Source organism: Neophocaena asiaeorientalis, unplaced genomic scaffold (assembly GCF_003031525.2).
Source record: "Neophocaena asiaeorientalis asiaeorientalis breed wild unplaced genomic scaffold, Neophocaena_asiaeorientalis_V1.1 scaffold129, whole genome shotgun sequence".
Classification (NCBI taxonomy): domain Eukaryota; kingdom Metazoa; phylum Chordata; class Mammalia; order Artiodactyla; family Phocoenidae; genus Neophocaena; species Neophocaena asiaeorientalis.
The window spans coordinates 5041206-5057694 of NW_020172446.1; the positions used below are offsets into that span (position 1 = coordinate 5041206).

Here is a 16489-nt window from a genome sequence, read left to right on the forward strand (position 1 = left end):
TTTTTTTTTTTTTTTTTTGCGGTACGCGGGCCTCTCACCGTTGTGGCCTCTCCCGTTGCGGAGCACAGACTCCGGACGCGTCAGGCTCAGCGGCCATGGCTTACGGGCCCAGCCGCTCCGCGGCATGTGGGATCTTCCCGGACCGGGGCACGAACCCGCGTCCCCTGCATCGGCAGGCGGACTCTCAACCACTGCGCCACCAGGGAAGCCCCAGAGTGTCATATTTTTAAAACAAAAATTAAACCATGTCACTCCTCAGCTTAAATTCCTCGGTGCCTAGCTCACTTAGAATAAAATGCAATATCCTTACCATGGCTCACAGGTGCTATATTAGCCGGTTCTCATTTCCTCTGAAATCTATTCCAGCCATTCCCACTCTCTTTCCAAGCTCGAATCACACTGCCTTCTTTCTGTTCCTCAAAAATACCAAGCTTCCTCCTGTCTTAGGGCTTTTGCACCCACTGTCTCCTCAGCCTGCTATGCTCTATGTCCACGTCTCTGAATGGATGGATTCTTCCTGCTATTCATATCTCAGCTCATATTTGACCTCAGAAAGGACTTTTTATTTTTTTGGCTGTGCCACGGCTTGCAGGATCTTAGTTCCCTGACCAGAGATTGAACCCCGGGGCCACAGCTGTAAAAGCCAAGCCCTAACACTGGACTTCCTTAACCACCCTATCAATCACCACACTCTATGTTCTTCAGAGTACATACCACATCAGATTGTTTATTTACTTGTGTATCGTCTGCCTCCCTCCACTAGTATGTAAAATCCATGTGAGCAGGGACCAGGTCTGTTTCAGTCATCACTGCACCCACAGTGCTTAGAACATGCTTAATATTTAGTAGGTACTCAATAAATACTTATGGAATAAATGCGTATCAACTTCTCTCCTCCGCACTGCCGAGCTTCTTGAAACTCCCTGCCTCTCCGTGCCATGGTCTGACTCCTCTCCACCTAGCTCCTTCCCTTCTCCATTCCACACACCCATACTCAGGAATCAGCAGCCTTTCCTCAGTCCTCAGAGTCTCTGGCCTGTCTGCAGCATCTGACACTGATGACCAGCACCTACATCACACAGTTCTTGCACTCACTTTTTTAGAAATAGAAGTTTTATGGAAACAGATTATTTTCCAGAATTCTTTACTCAGACCTATTCTATCCTTCCATTCTCCCTCAGGAATTTCAAAAATTCGCAAGGCTTCAGCCACCTGTACTAGCATCCTATCACTTTTCTAGATCATTCTCTTTCCTGAACTTTGGAATTATTTCCATATGCTTGAAACCCATTTCCAACTGGACAGTGCCTTGGGACTAGGCACTCTGAAGTCAGTATTTCTCCTCTTCACCGTGGCCTCTGAAAAGAGCTTCTCTTACTGATGTGTGTGACCCACAGCAGCATTCTCCCAGTTGCCAGGCTTAAAACCTTAAAGTTATTTGTAATGATGAACGCCTGGCAGATAAGTTGCCAAGTGCCACGGATTTTTCCTCTGAGATGTCTCACATTTCTCTCATTTCCATTTCTATCTTCACTATCCTCGTTCAGGCCAAATTAGTACCACCTGGACTGCTACAGCTTCTAACTGGTCTTCCTACCTCTCCTCCTTCCAGTTTCACCTATTTAACTAACAATCTCCTGAAGTGCAGCTTTACTTCAAAAGGGAAATGCAATTTGTGAATATAATCTATTTCCTTTAAGAACCTCAAGGGAAAGGTTAGTCCCCTATTCAGTGTCAGAAATGTCCTCTACGACTATCAAAATAATAATTCCTTTCCTCTTCCAGAATCCAAAAGAGAAGACCATATTAGAAAATGTTACTTCTTAGCAGCAGTGGCTCTTAAACCAGAATCACCTGAGAAGCTTTTAATGGTACAGATGCCACAATTCGACAAATGCCAAAACAAAATTCACCAGGAAAACAATAAGAGAACAATGAGATGGGGCTAACTCTACAAACACTAAAACACTATAAATAGCTTCAGTAACTAAAATACAGAGTTACTGGCAGATGAATAAACACACTAAACGAACAGAATTGCATGCCTGGAGACTTTAGAAATGATAGATGGCATCTCAAATTAAGGGGTAGGGAGAGGATGGACTATTTGAAAAGATGTGGGTCAACTGGGTAGCCTTGAGAGGAAAAAAGTTAGATCCATACCTCATACCCTATGCCAGGATAAATTCTAAATGGATCAGAGATTCAAACACAAAAATCAAAACTATAAGTACTAGAAGAAAAATTCTTTTATAATTTGAGAAAAGCTTTTCTAATTAAAAACATTAAAAATTTCAAATTTGACTATATATAAGTAAAAAATTCTGCATAGGGCTTTCCTGGTGGCACAGTGGTTGAGAATCTGCCTACTAATGCAGGGGACATGGGTTCGAGCCCTGGTCTGGGAGGATCCCACATGCTGCGGAGCAACTAGGCCCGTGAGCCACAACTACTGAGCCTGCGTGTCTGGAGCCCGTGCTCCGCAACAAGAGAGACCGCGATAGTGAGAGGCCCGCGCCCCGCGATGAAGAGTGGCCCCTGCTTGCCACAACTAGAGAAAGCCCTCGCACAGAAACGAAGCCCCAACACAGCAAAAATAAATAATAAAATTAATTAATAAACTCCTACCCCCAACATCTTCTTAAAAAAAAAAATATTGCATAGCAAAAAAAAAAGCATATCACAGATAAGCAACAAACTAAGAAAAAAATTTTGCATCTCATATCACAATGGGCTAATTTCTGTAACATTTAAGGAATACCTAGAAATTGATAAAAGACCAAGAAAAAAAACAAGTAAAGGATAAGAATACACAGTTTACAGAACAGATGCTTAGCCCCACTCAAAGTAAGAAAATATAAATTAAAATTACAATGAGATAGTTTATCTATCAGACTGTTTACCTGTCAACTGTGTACCTTATCAGATCGGGAAGGATCCGATTGTTTGATAAATGCACTGCCTTGATAAATCTAAAGGGAAACAGGTTCTATCAGATATTGCTGATGAGAGCGTAAATTGATAGACCCTCCAAAGAGATTAATTTGGCATTATATATCAAAATTACAAATGTATATTCTCCCTGACTCAAAAATTCTATTTCTGTTTTTTAAAAAAGGAATCTCTGGAAGGATGGCTAACAGCTAAAACTAATAAAAACTAATGAAGCTAATTTGGGGGTACATAGTAATTGGAAGGATGGAGAATAGGGTGAGAAGACTTCTCACTGTATATCTTCTTCTATTTTTGATATTTATGCTAAGTGAAATGTCAGACAGAAAAACACTGTATGATATCACTCACATGTGGAATCTAAAAGATATAACAAACTAGTGAATATAACAAAAAAGAAACAGACTCACAGATACAGAGAACAAACAAGTGGTTACCAGTGTGTGTGGGGGGAGGGGCAATATAGGGACGGGTGAGTGGGAGGCACAAACTAATGGGTGTACGACAAGCTCAAGGATGCACTGTACAACATGGGGGATATAGCCAATATCTTATAATAACTGTACATGGAAAGTAACCTTTAAAAATTGTATTAAAAGAAACTATAGGCTTTAGAGAAAGACAAAGAAAATGAAAAAAACAAGTTATAAAACAGTGTATAGGATCCCTTTTTAAAGCTATTTTTATATGATCTTAAATGAAAAAAATGTGGAAGAAAATGCACCAGAGTGTTAGCAGTGATAACCTTTGGCTCACAAGGACTTTCTATGTCATCCTTCCCTGTGTTAGTATGTAATTTCTTATATTTATAGTTTAAAAGCACAAGCATTATTCATGTTCCTGGTGTAACACTCAAAAGCCTCTAATGTGCAACAGGGTAGAATGATTAGCAAATGTAATTCAAATATGTTGTATGTTTCAAACTAAGAAGTTAATTGTTCAGTTGAAAAAATAAATGGGTATACCTCCAAAAGAAAGATAACTAGGCCCTAATCTCAAGGAAAATGACCTTGACCTTAGGTCTGAAGCAAGCCTAAGCCCATATATTGTTTTTTTGGTTTTTTTGCGGTACGCGGGCCTCTCACTGTTGTGGCCTCTCCCATTGCAGAGCACAGGCTCTGGACGCACAGACTCAGCGGCCATGGCTCACGGGCCCAGCCACTCCGCGGCATCTGGGATCTTCCCGGACCGGGGCACGAACCTGTGTCCCCTGCACTGGCAGGCGGACTCTCAACCACTGTGCCACCAGGGAAGCCCCCATATATTGTTTTTAAGAGCTGAGAGCCACTGCTATAGAATTTCCTGAGTAAATCATAATGACTCCCTGTCTCTTCCTATGGCACTGATAAATATTGTTTCTGGTCTTTGTTTTATGTTTTGCTTTTTAACAGAGTTTTGGTAGAGAATACACTTAATAATCCTAAGGGAATCTGGAGGCTAAAAGAGAGTAGACACACTAAGAAAACACTACAACAGAAGTGACTACACCGGGGGCTTCCCTGGTGGCGCAGTGGTTGAGAGTCCGCCTGCCGATGCAGGGAACACGGGTTCGTGCCCCGGTCCGGGAAGATCTCACATGCCGCGGAGTGGCTGGGCCCTTGAGCCATGGCCACTGAGCCTGTGCGTCCAGAGCCTGTGCTCCGCAATGGGAGAGGCCACACAGCGAGAGGCCTGCGTACCAAAAAAAAAAAAAAAAAAAAAAAAAAGTGACTACACGGTTCCAGATCTGCCTTGCCTGTCATCACAACAAACAACCTGCTTTTCTCTTCTCTTGGAAAGAATGCCTTTAGCATAAATACATTTCATTCAAAGCTATCTGAGCTTCATGGCTGTTAAGTCATCATTTTGATGTGCCTACAAGGCTAGGCAAAACACACGTACTAATTTGTGGCTTTAAAACCACAGCTAGACTCTTCATTACATAAGAGTCAGGTTAAATAAAGAGTTATCTATGGGATGTAAAAATCTAAAGACCTATACCACACAGAATTCTGTAGTCAACAGTTTACCTAGAATCATTAAGTAAAAAACCCTATTTATAAAACATCCATACTCAGGACTTGTTAAGGTAGTGGTGTACTATTTTTCCAAGGTTAAGAACAGGAGAAAAAAGATATGTGAAATATACCTGCCCTAATTCTTTTTTTTTTTTTTCTTTTGGCTGCACCACACCACACGTGGGATCCTAGTTCCCCAACAAGGGATCGAACCTGCGCCCCCTGCACTGGAAGCGCAGAGTCTTAACCACTGGACCACCAGGGAAGTGAACCTGCCCTAATTCTTATCAGCTAATCCCAGAGTCAGAACATGGATTTTAGACATATCATTTAAAAGATCATTAAAGCAAACATCTTAAGCCAACAGAATGCTTGTTTTTTGCAATAAGTATTATCTGAGCCTGTTTCCATAACTCTTTATAGAAGCTTCATCCTTACTACACCCCACCATCTTACTATAATCATAAATAAAGGCAAATTATGCAGGAGATATGGCTTCAACAGGAGAGATCATTCCAAGGAGTAAGGGAAAAAACTAACATTTATTGGACCACTGCTATGTACCAGGCACTATGCCTTATACTCTTATACTTAATTCCTTATTTGATCCCCACAAAAATCCAATGAGAAATATATTTTAAACCCCAAACGGAATCTCAGACAGGTGAAGTATTTTATCCAAAATCACAGAGCTGTTAAGTGATAGAGCCGGAACTGAAACCCACGTCCTACTCCAAAACCTATTTTCTTCTACTACAATCAGATACCTCTCTTAACAAAGAACACGTAAGGAGTAAATAAAGAGGTAAATATGAGATAATTTAAATGTATCTAGCAAAATGAAACCTCTGTATTCATCCACTGAACAATATTTAAGAAATGAATATTGTATCAAGCTGGACGTGTTACACTTGAACAAATTGAGACTTCAGAGCTTCAGGAACCTGTCTCAGGTCACATGGCTGTTAAATGAGGAGATTAGGTAGCCTGACTCCAGAGACCATGCTCTCGACTACACTATGCTGCCTCTCTAAAATTCAAAGGAAAACACCAGTGAAGCATTAATGCTGTGCACTGCAGTGAAAAAATTTAGGCCACCTTAATTCCATACAAACAGTCTTGAAAGGACTGTTAGTTGAGTGATTCCTAGCAATGGGCCCACTGGATGAAAAAGGGAAATGTTTGTACTTTTCTCAAAGTGATTTCACAGTTTTATACATATTCATCTGGATTATGAATAGTATTTAATAATAAAGATTTTTAACTGCCTTGATAATAAATATTACTGCCTTATATTTGTTTAATGCTTATTAAGTTTTCCACAATGTTTTCACATACATTATTTTAACTGTTATAACCATTGATAGCTTCTCATCTTTATTCCTGTAGAATAAAACCAAAAGACCTGGCATCTACTTAAGATCCCTCACAGCTCTGCCTTTCTAGCTTAATTTACTACCAAACACACTCACAAAATGTTATGTTTCAGCTACCCTGTTCTCTGAAGATTCCACCTTTGTTCATGCCACTGTACATGCAATTCCTGTTGTCTGGAATGGTTTTCCCAGTTACCCATCTGGTACATCTTTACTGCTCTTTGAAGAGCTGGTTCCAATATCTTCCGCATGAAACCTTCAGTTCACTGAATTAGTCACTCCCTCCTCTATGACCACCAAATCCTTTATAACACATCTCTAGCATAGGATTCATTATAATTATTCATGTGTTTCTTTTACCAAGAGATTGAGCTCCTTGAAAGTAGAGACCACGTCTTTCTCATCTTTGTATTCCCAGTGGCAAACTCATAGCACGTAGTCAATATTTATGAAATGAATAAGAGTGAATTATAGAATAATAAATTGGGAAATAGAAGATATAAGTACAAGTCCCATACTAAACTGCAAAGTTTATACCTCAGTCTTTTCAGCTGTAAAATAAGTAATTTTCTTTCTTTTATTTTTTAAAGATTCTATACTTTATTTTTTATTTATTTATTTTTGGCTGCATTGGGTCTTCGTTGCTGCACGCAAGCTTTCTGTAGTTGAGGCGAGCGGGGGATACTCTCCGTTGCGGTGCGTGGGCTTCTCATTGCAGTGGCTTCTCTTGTTGTGGAGCATGGGCTCTAGGCATGCAGGTTTCAGTAGTTGTGGCACACGGGCTCAGTAGTTGTGGCTCGCAGGCTCTAGAGCACAGGCTCAGTAGTTGTGGCGCACAGGCTTAGTTGCTCTGTGGCATGTGGGATCTTCCAGGACTAGGGCTCAAACCCGTGTCCCCTGCATTGGCAGGCAGATTCTTAACCAGTGCGCCACCAGGGAAGCCGTTTTTGTTTTTTTTTTTTAATATTTACTTATTTATTTATTTTGGCTGCACCAGGTCTTAGTTGTGGCATGCAGGATATCTAGTTGTGGCATGCGGACTACTTAGTGGCGGCATGCATCTGGGATCTAGTTCCCTGACCAGGGCTTGAACCCAGGTCCCCCACATTGGGAGCTCAGGGTCTTACCCACTGGACCATCAGGGAAGTCCCTAAAATAAGTAATTTTCAATTCAATTCAACATTAACTACAATGACCACGCTTCCCAATCAACGTAACACATAGGAATATTCTGAGAGTTCTTTAGAAGGGACACAAAAAATCCAAATAATTGTTATTACCTCCTCCATCATGGCATCCTGTGTGCCTGAGATTTCTCCTTTGGTTGCGCCGCTGTGTACCAGGTTCCTTAGTCGTATACAGAATTCTCTCATCTATGACAGAAACTTATTCGGTTACCCATATTCAACTATAAATGAGCCTAATAGACCAGTGCTAGCTCTATTTTGAAGTATAACTCAGCCAAGACCCCGGGGAAAGTTCATAAAAGCAAATGCATTTTTCCCCAACCAGTCCACTTAAACACAGAGCTAAAAACCCTCTCCATAAGGAGAAAAGACTTGGATCACTCCCCAAAAATACTAGATGGAACTGCTCCTGCTCTGCAACTGATGGCACCCTCTGTGATACATGTCTGAGGATGGGGAAAACATGTAATTCCATAATGCCATCACTCTCTGAAAAAGCAAGAGACAAGCTGATTATGCCACTAAGTCACTCCAATAGACTTTAATTTACAATTTTACTGGTTGTCCATTTCTTCTCTGTAAAATCATTATGACCATGGCCATGCCAACCCCCAATATACTTTTCATTTTTGTTGTTTTCAATTTTGAGAGATGCCAAAGATAAAGGTGCGTCATAAACCTAACCACCGTGCTAAAGAGAATCTTGCTCCCACCTGAAATGGAATCCAATGCTATACTATTTTTTTTTTAATGCTATACTATTAATGACCTTTTAGCCTGTGGATAATAATCCCCAGTTTCCTGGGTGGAAAATAACCTACTTCTAATACTGAGGAAACACATTTACAGTTTATTTTAAAATGTAGTCTTTCTCCCAGGGATGACAAATCCAATTTTAGCCTCATAGATCAAGACAGCAGATTCTGGCAACTCCCAGTTCTTAAAAAAGATTTCTGGCTGGCAGAGCAGCATCCCTGTAGGATTCACAATCCTCCTTGGGAAAATGGGTTATGTAGAGAAGAGAGAATGATTCATTAAGACAACTGAGGCAATAAAAAGCAGTTCAGTGACTACATCAAATGTTAAGTGAATGGATAAACTACACTGATATAGTTTGGGGAAGCCGCAGAACTCTGCATACTCTTTGAGGAAGTCTTCCAAAGAGTTCTTTTTGGTTTTACTAGAACATAAAGCTGCCCCAGTCCACCTCCACTAGAACCAAGTTAGCATGCTTGTGGCTGAGAATGGGACTTTCTTTCCTCAGTACCCATAAGAAAATATTAAAATCAACAGAAATAAAAGTGGGAGATTTTTAAAGAGAAGGAAAAAAACCACCCTAATCTCAATTATTTTTAAAGTTAATATGAGACTACATTGCCTTGGATAGACACTGAGTAGCTATCTTGTACATAGACTGTGTATACTGAAATGCCCAGGAATGTCCCTGGAAAATCAGTTAGGAGTTTTAAGGTAAGTATACTACATGCAATCCCACCCTGCTCCATATGCTGTACCTTGTGATTCAGAATATCATTCATCCTTCTGGTTGCCTCTGTTGTATAAGATTCAGGGAAGCACTTCTTAGGGATAACACCATATTTTTCTAAAAGAAAACAAATTTTAATGTTCAATAAAGTAAACGTATACTCCAGTGTCAGGAACCCTGGCAAAAATAGCTATTGCTTTTTAAAATAGGCCATATTGGGCTTCCCTGGTGGTGCAGTGGTTGAGAGTCCGCCTGCCGATGCAGTGGACACGGGTTCGTGCCCCGGTCCGGGAAGATCCCACATGCTGCGGAGCGGCTGGGCCCGTGAGCCATGGCCGCTGAGCCTGTGCTCTGCAACGGGAGAGGCCACAACAGTGAGAGGCCCGCATACCGCAAAAAAAAAAAAAAGGGCCATATTTTGCTAGTCTAACTCAGAAAACTTAATGACCTTACAATATTATTAAACAGGTCATTTAATCTGCCTATTTATCCATTTATCTTGAATTAATTCTGTTCTTTTTAATCTAACACACTTTGTAAAGTATTCAGCATGATGAAGTTTCTCCAAAAGACAATTTTTTGAATGAGGACATTTTCAAACAGTTGCAGTTTCAACACGTTTCTTGTTTACATCAATGGATAAGAGATAAATTTTTTCATAGAAAGTTAGTTCTACTTAATACAACCTTTTCTTCTCTAACTCAACCTTCACAGTACCTATCTCCTTACCTCTAATTTAAGAAAGGTACTTAATAGGTAAGAGTGTGAGATAAAGGTTCTTAGAGCTAACTGTATACCCCTCTGGGGACCAATTCTACTCTGTACTTAACCACCAAAGAAATGGCTTATGCCTAACTACAGAGCCGTGCTTGATCATGCTGGGTTTCAGTTTCATTAGAGAAAGGCTCTTACCAACAATATTGACAAGCATATCCCATTGTCCTCCATCATTTGCAGGATTCGTAAGCAAATACTGCACCAGCCTACCATCCTCAGGCTCCTTTTTCTGGGCTGTGTCCACAAAAGCATTTAAGAAGAAATAACAGCGTTCAACCTAGAGTAAGAAAGTTAAGTAAAATTAAAGGAGAAGAGAGCTAATTATCTTTATTGGCATTATCAACAGAATATGAGTCCTGGAACTACTGTAGACCCAACAGAGTAGGTATTTTTAAACTAAAGTTGGTAATTACATAGCAGTATCTCTGGGGCTTCCCTGGGGGTCCAGTGGTTAAGACTCCGCACTTCCACTGCAGGGAGCATGGGTTCGATCCCTGGTTGGGGAACTAAGATTCCCACATGTCACGTGGTGTGTGGGGGAAAAAAAAAAAAAAGCAGTATCTGGCTTCATGAGAATGTCTGAAGTGTTTTCCTTTATCTGTGTGTACACATTGTAATAGGTTATCCAAATCAAGGCACTGCTTTATTCTGAAACAGAAAAATCTGATATTTAGAGTCTTCAATCAATAAAGATCTAATGGACACATATAACATACACTTTAAAGATAAAAAACTGGAATAAAATTATTTACTGTTTTTCAGACAAGTATTACCCGGAGAAAGGGAATTAGGTCCTAGAAATACAAATAATCTACTTAAAGATGCTAAAAGGGGAAATCACTGAAAACAAAATAAAAAATTTTAAATAAGAAAGAAACAAGGAAGTAGTAAGGTGAGTCATCAGACTAATTATTTCATTGCAAAAAGTAGCCACCTACCAACCAAAAGTAGCTCTGCCTTTGGAAAGAGTCAACTTTTGATACTTTGGAAATCAGAATAAATGCTGTCCCATCTATAATGGAAGGCAGACTACAACTAGAAAAGCAAGAAATGAAGAGATAGTCCCTACCGAGGTTGATACTGAAACAAAAAGAATATTTCAAGATCAGTCCCATACCTTGTCCCAGAAAAAGAGGTAAGACTGACTAAATTCAAATTCTTCAATATTTAATTTTCTCATGAATGGAAGTCTCATAACATTCAGACAAGAAAAGATCCAGCATCGCCCTGAAAAAAGAAAGGAAATCAAGAAATTACGATGAATGTTCACATAGATTCCATTGTTCCAACTGTATTTCCTAACACTGAATCTATGACAAGATCTTGGACAATTTAAGACCAAATCAGAAAGAGCAGAAAGATACAAAAACAAAAACAAGAAAGGTAGTACTTACTATCTGCAATATATATGCAAAGGTTTATATCCTTAACATATTTAAAAAATCGCTTTACGTATCACATAAAGAATCAATTACAAGTCACCTAAGAAAATTACATTAGAAAAAGAAATACTGGTAGAGAAACATGAGCAAAGATCATGAACAGCTAATTTAATAGTCAAAAAAGATACAAATAGCCAAGAAACATTTTTTTAAAGTTCATCATTAGACACCTGTTAAATGGAGAAACGTTATTTTTCAATTAATAATGCCCAATATTGGCAAGGACCTGGAGAAACAGCATTATTATATACCCTGGATAGGAATCTAAACAGGTGAAAAATATCTGAAGGCAATCTGGCAATATGTGGCAAAACCTTTAAAAAGTCTCCACCCTTTAGTGTGGAATATATAGTATATGCTTCAGTATAAGATGACTCTAACATAAGTCAATCCCCATGACCCCAACGAGAATTTTTTTTTAAGTTATTTAGTTAACTGGATTATATAAACACTTAAAAATATAGATGAAATAGTAACTGTCTGCCTATAATATTTAATTTAGTAGCTTTAATATTTAGATATTTAAAATCATATTAATATAATAAATTGATGTAGAAGCATTGTTTTTTCCACTTTCACATCATTTTCACACTGATCCACACTTTTCACGTGCATCTTGGCATCAGTGCCTTTACCATTATTAGATCCACTCTTTCAAACAGAACACATCATCCTTCTTCCATCTACTATGTTTGAGTCACAGCAATGCTTTGAATCCATGCATAATGCTGTCCCTAAAAAATGTTATGCCACCACCATATAATCATATTCGTCATTTGTCCTGTAAGTGGATAATCACACACTCCACAATGTCACCATCTTCTGTACTTCTGTACTTCATCTCTCACCAAGTGATCTTTAGAGGTCTATTTACAAGGATATCCAACATTTCCACGTGAGGTCATGTCCTAGAAAAATACTGCATTCAAATTTTCTGCTTTTTAAAAAAACGGATTCAATCAAATGATCTCCATAAGTATCCCAAACTAGCATGGATCAAGGTCATTTCAGAGTAATTAATGTCTTTGCCAAAATGTACTTTACTTCAAATTAAATTAACTGAGAATGCTCATTATCAAAGTCTTTGTAAAGCCTCACACATAGGGTAACTCTTTTCTAAGGAAGATTCAGAGGGGAAATACCTTGACTTTTATCTGGGCATAACTTTTTTACTAATATGAAAATACATTCATAATATATTGGTAAGTGAAAAAGGTAGGGAGGTTACCTAACAATATGTAAGGTATCACCTATATTAAACACACACACACAGAATAAAGACCTGACAGAATACTTACTCGTCGGTATTTTGCAAATATTCTACAATTGAACAACAGTAATCTTACACGAAGAAAAAATAATTAAAAATAAGTAACTACACACAGTGTTTTTCAAAAGTCACTAATGGGGCTTCCCCGGTGGGACAGTGGTTAAGAATCCACCTGCCAATGCAGGGGACACGAATTCGAGCCCTGGTCCAGGAAGATCCCACATGCTGCGGACCAACTAAGCCCGTGTACCACAACTACTGAGCCTGCGTTCTACAGCCCGCGAGCCACAACTACTGAGCCCGAGTACCCCAACTACTGAAGCCCGCACGCATAGAGCCCATGCTCCGCAACAAGAGAAGCCACTGCAATGAGAAGCCTGCGCACCACAATGAAGAGTAGCCCCCATTCACTGCAACTAGAGAACAGTCCGCGCGCAGCAATGAAGACCCAACACAGCCAAAAATAAATAAAATAAATTAAAAAAATTTTTAAAAGTCACTAATGACTTAGTATAGCTCATCTTTACCTTGGCTTTATCTGTATGCCAGCTCTCTCATAAGCACACTATTATTTTCTAGTGAGGAAATCTGGATGAACTGTTAATGTGAAAACTGCAGGAAAATAACCTACATAGCTCATGTGCTATTTGTACCTCTTGCAAATAAAAGTGACACTACAGGATATATAAGACACGATCTGTTCTAGATGAACATTTCCAGGCTTTTCCCTAAAAGGGCACTGCAATCTAAACTATGTAGGACCACTAATAACATTACTAACTGGATCTAACTGGATAATTTGTAGCCTGACAGGCCACACCACCCCAAGCACTTTCTACTGTGGCAAAACATTAATTATTGCAAGATCATAACTTTTTTCTTAAAATTTAAACATAAACTTTACTGAGGTATAATTTACATACAATAAAATACATCCATGTTATAAATGTACACTTGGAGTTCTGACTGGCTTTAAGCAAGCAGTGATCTACTTTCTGCCAAAATAAATAGACTGGGAGTAGTTTTAAAACCGACAGACTTTAAAAAGTCCTTTTAGTACAATTCTGCCATGAGAATGTCCTTATTTAGATTCCTGGATAACCCATCTTTCACTGTAGCTGTTTTTCTGTTTTCTAGTAGTGCTAGATAGCAGATAGCAAAGCAAGAGCTCTTGACCAGCAAGGCATGAGAAATGAGTATTTTTCTGTATTACGAACTAGTCTACTGGTGATAACTTAGCCCATTAGCACATGTGTTCAAATTGCAACCAAAAGGTACACTTAAAAAGAACATTTGATGATATTTTGATGCAATTACATTGTGTCTTTTCCATCCCATACATTTGTACATGGCCTTCTGGGCAACGTGGAGGTGTCCTCTAGGGCATGAACCTTTTTGCATGATCTGTTTTGTACCAAGAACATATATCTCCAAGACATGGGGCTGCAGCCACATAACTTCAAGACAGAATATCGTGAATTACATTCAAACAGATGACCATGGGCTAGTCAGTCACTTTAGTGCTCAAATCAAATATACTAATGAACCACAGAGCACGAAAACAAGTCACAAAGTAACCTTCTTGGACCTGCCTGTACTTGGCGCCTGTTCTCTAAAAATTTACTACAACTTCTTTCTATCCAAACCTCTTCTCTCCTAAGGCCATTCTTAGGTAAGACACCACGATGGGACGCTGTCAAGAAAGTCAAGGGAAGTGTGCAAGAAGTTTGAAGACCTCACCTGAGCTCTTCTGGTTGGTGACAGGCTTGCCTTCAGGATGCACGGCGTGCTGGAACACATGCTGAACACCCTGGACCGTGGCCCTCTTCAGACAGATGTCCAGGAGGTCGTGGGTAGTGCCGACATTCTGGGCCAGTACGAACTGAGGATCGGAATTCAGTTTCTGAAGCAGAGCTGCTACCTTCTCCGAATTCAGTCCTGCTAAAAGACCAAACGGGATTGATTATAACATCAAAAAGAGGCTGAGAAGGGCTGATCCGGGACTCCCACACTCGGGCTCTAACTTGGTTAAGAGCATCCCGTGGTGACCATAGCAGCGGAGAAGCCCTTCACCGGCGTCCTCGCCCACGATGCTGCCTCCCTCCGGGCCGCTCCAGCCCACCCAGAAAGCTCTACCCTCACCATCGCCCCGGGACCCGGCCCCGGCCCTTCCCCGCCGCCCCGGCCCTTCCCCGCCGCCGGGCCTCCGGGGCGCAGCTGAGTCCCCAGAGGCCACCCGCGCCCCCCGGCTTACCCTCGGCGGGGAAGAGTGGCGCCTCACCCGCGTCGTTCATGGCGCCCACGCTGCCCGGCGGGGGAACGGTAGTTTCGGGGTCCTCAGGCAAGAGCCGGGGCTGCACAGCGGTTCGCTGCCAAAGCTGCCCGACCTGGCTCTCGCACCCCGACCGCCGGAAAGAGGAAACCGGCTCAGCGGTGGCGGACTGCTGAGAGAAACGGGGTCCGCGGAGGGACAAAACTCCCCCCACGCGTTGCTGAGTCAGCGCCATCGGGGCTGGCCCCGCCCGTGGGAGGGCCGAGGGGGCGGGTCGCTGACGCGCTGCAGCCGCCTGCGCCCCCGCCACGGGCGGGTCCCCCTCGGCTCAGGCCCAAGCTCTCCCTCAGCGCTGCCAGCCGTCGGTCCCCGCGGAGCCGGCGTCCACAGCCAGCCGTGATTACGCTTCCTGACCGCCGGGGCGCCCTCCTGGGATAAGGTCAGCCCCGAGCGTGGAACTCGAGGGGTTACATGCTGGGCCCGGAGACCGAATACCCTAGCATTGTGAAATTGGCCCCATGAAGCCTTTTCAGAGGCCAAAAGGGGACTCCAAGGCGGTAGGGCGGGCTCAGGGGCCGCATAATTAAGCACTGGGCTTAGGATGGGTTGACTCGTTTCAGAAATGAACCCGAAAGCTCTTCCAATAGGCATCCTTGGCCGACCAGCCACAGCACTTTCAATGGCAATGTTTTTTGTGTTTGAGGGGAAATGGAATCAAGCTGTTTCTTACCCACTCAGTTGCTACCAGGGTTCAACAAACATACAATTGCTGGAACCTCCCTGGTGGCGCAGTGGTTAAGAATCTGCCTGCCCATGCAGGAGACACAGGTTCGATCCCTGGTCCGGGAAGATCCCACATGCTGTGGAGCAACTAAGCCCATGCAAGCCACAAGTACTGAGCCCGCATGCTGCAACTACTGAAGCCTGCGTGCCTAGAGCCCGTGGTCCACAGCAAGAGAAGCCACCACAATGAGAAGCCCACGCACTGCGTGGAAAAGTAGCCCCCGCTCGCGGCAACTAGGGAAAGCCTGCGCGCAGCCAAAAAACCCAAAGCAGCCCCCCAAAAAAAAAACAAAAACAAAAAAACCAAGAACATAAAAAACATACAATTACTCATTTCGAGGAAACTACCCATTCTGGGCTTCATGGAGTCAGTGAGTGTCTCCTACCTAGCTAAGGGGAGTGACAGAAGTCAGTCTGATGCATAGATACTGTTTGTCCAGCCCTCTACAAAACCTTCAAATGAGCGGGCCCTCGTCCCCAGGCTTTCAGGATAACTGAAGTTTAACAAGGTTTTGAGATAGTGAAGCCTTTTTATGTTGTTTTTCGTGCTCTAAAATCTCAAACCTTAGTGAGATGTTGGGATGGGACCCAAAGGTGATGAAACAAATCCAGATAGATCTGTCTACCACTGAAAAGCCTGACTCTGCTACTTAGAGCAGTGAGAGTCTTCTGTGGAACCTAACATCTAGGTCCTAGATTGAAAATAATCTCTGATTCCAAGGAACTCTAATATCTGGGGAAAAACCATACTCAGACACCAATCAGTCATTTGAGAAATCACAGTCTCTGTGTCCCTAGAGAGACCTAGCCAAAGTTTGGGGATATGACATAGCAACTGTCTCCAACAGGGCCCATCAGCTGTCCCATTCTGAGATTCTTCTGATGTCTGAAGAAAAGGAACAGGTTGAAAATTATGCTGAAAGAAATCATTGGTCCTTTCACAAAAT

The 16489-nt window shown here is 41.6% G+C and overlaps 1 protein-coding gene across 3 annotated transcripts in view; it reads right to left on the reverse strand.

Annotated features, from left to right (window-relative positions):
- The window catches only part of BLMH (bleomycin hydrolase), a 44293-nt gene extending 29299 nt beyond the window's left edge, over positions 1–14994 (reverse strand). Inside the window, exons 1-6 of one of the 3 annotated variants that reach the window (XM_024737315.1) lie at positions 14742–14994; positions 14228–14428; positions 10893–11002; positions 9911–10052; positions 9027–9115; positions 7606–7698 (exon numbers count right to left, since the gene is read on the reverse strand). In XM_024737315.1, the coding sequence (XP_024593083.1) occupies positions 7606–7698; positions 9027–9115; positions 9911–10052; positions 10893–11002; positions 14228–14428; positions 14742–14994 (888 nt within the window). The remainder of the gene's footprint in view (positions 1–7605; positions 7699–9026; positions 9116–9910; positions 10053–10892; positions 11003–14227; positions 14429–14741) is intronic. The other 2 variants (XM_024737316.1, XM_024737318.1) reach the window with 2 other exon arrangements.
- Between the last annotated feature and the right edge of the window lie 1495 nt (positions 14995–16489).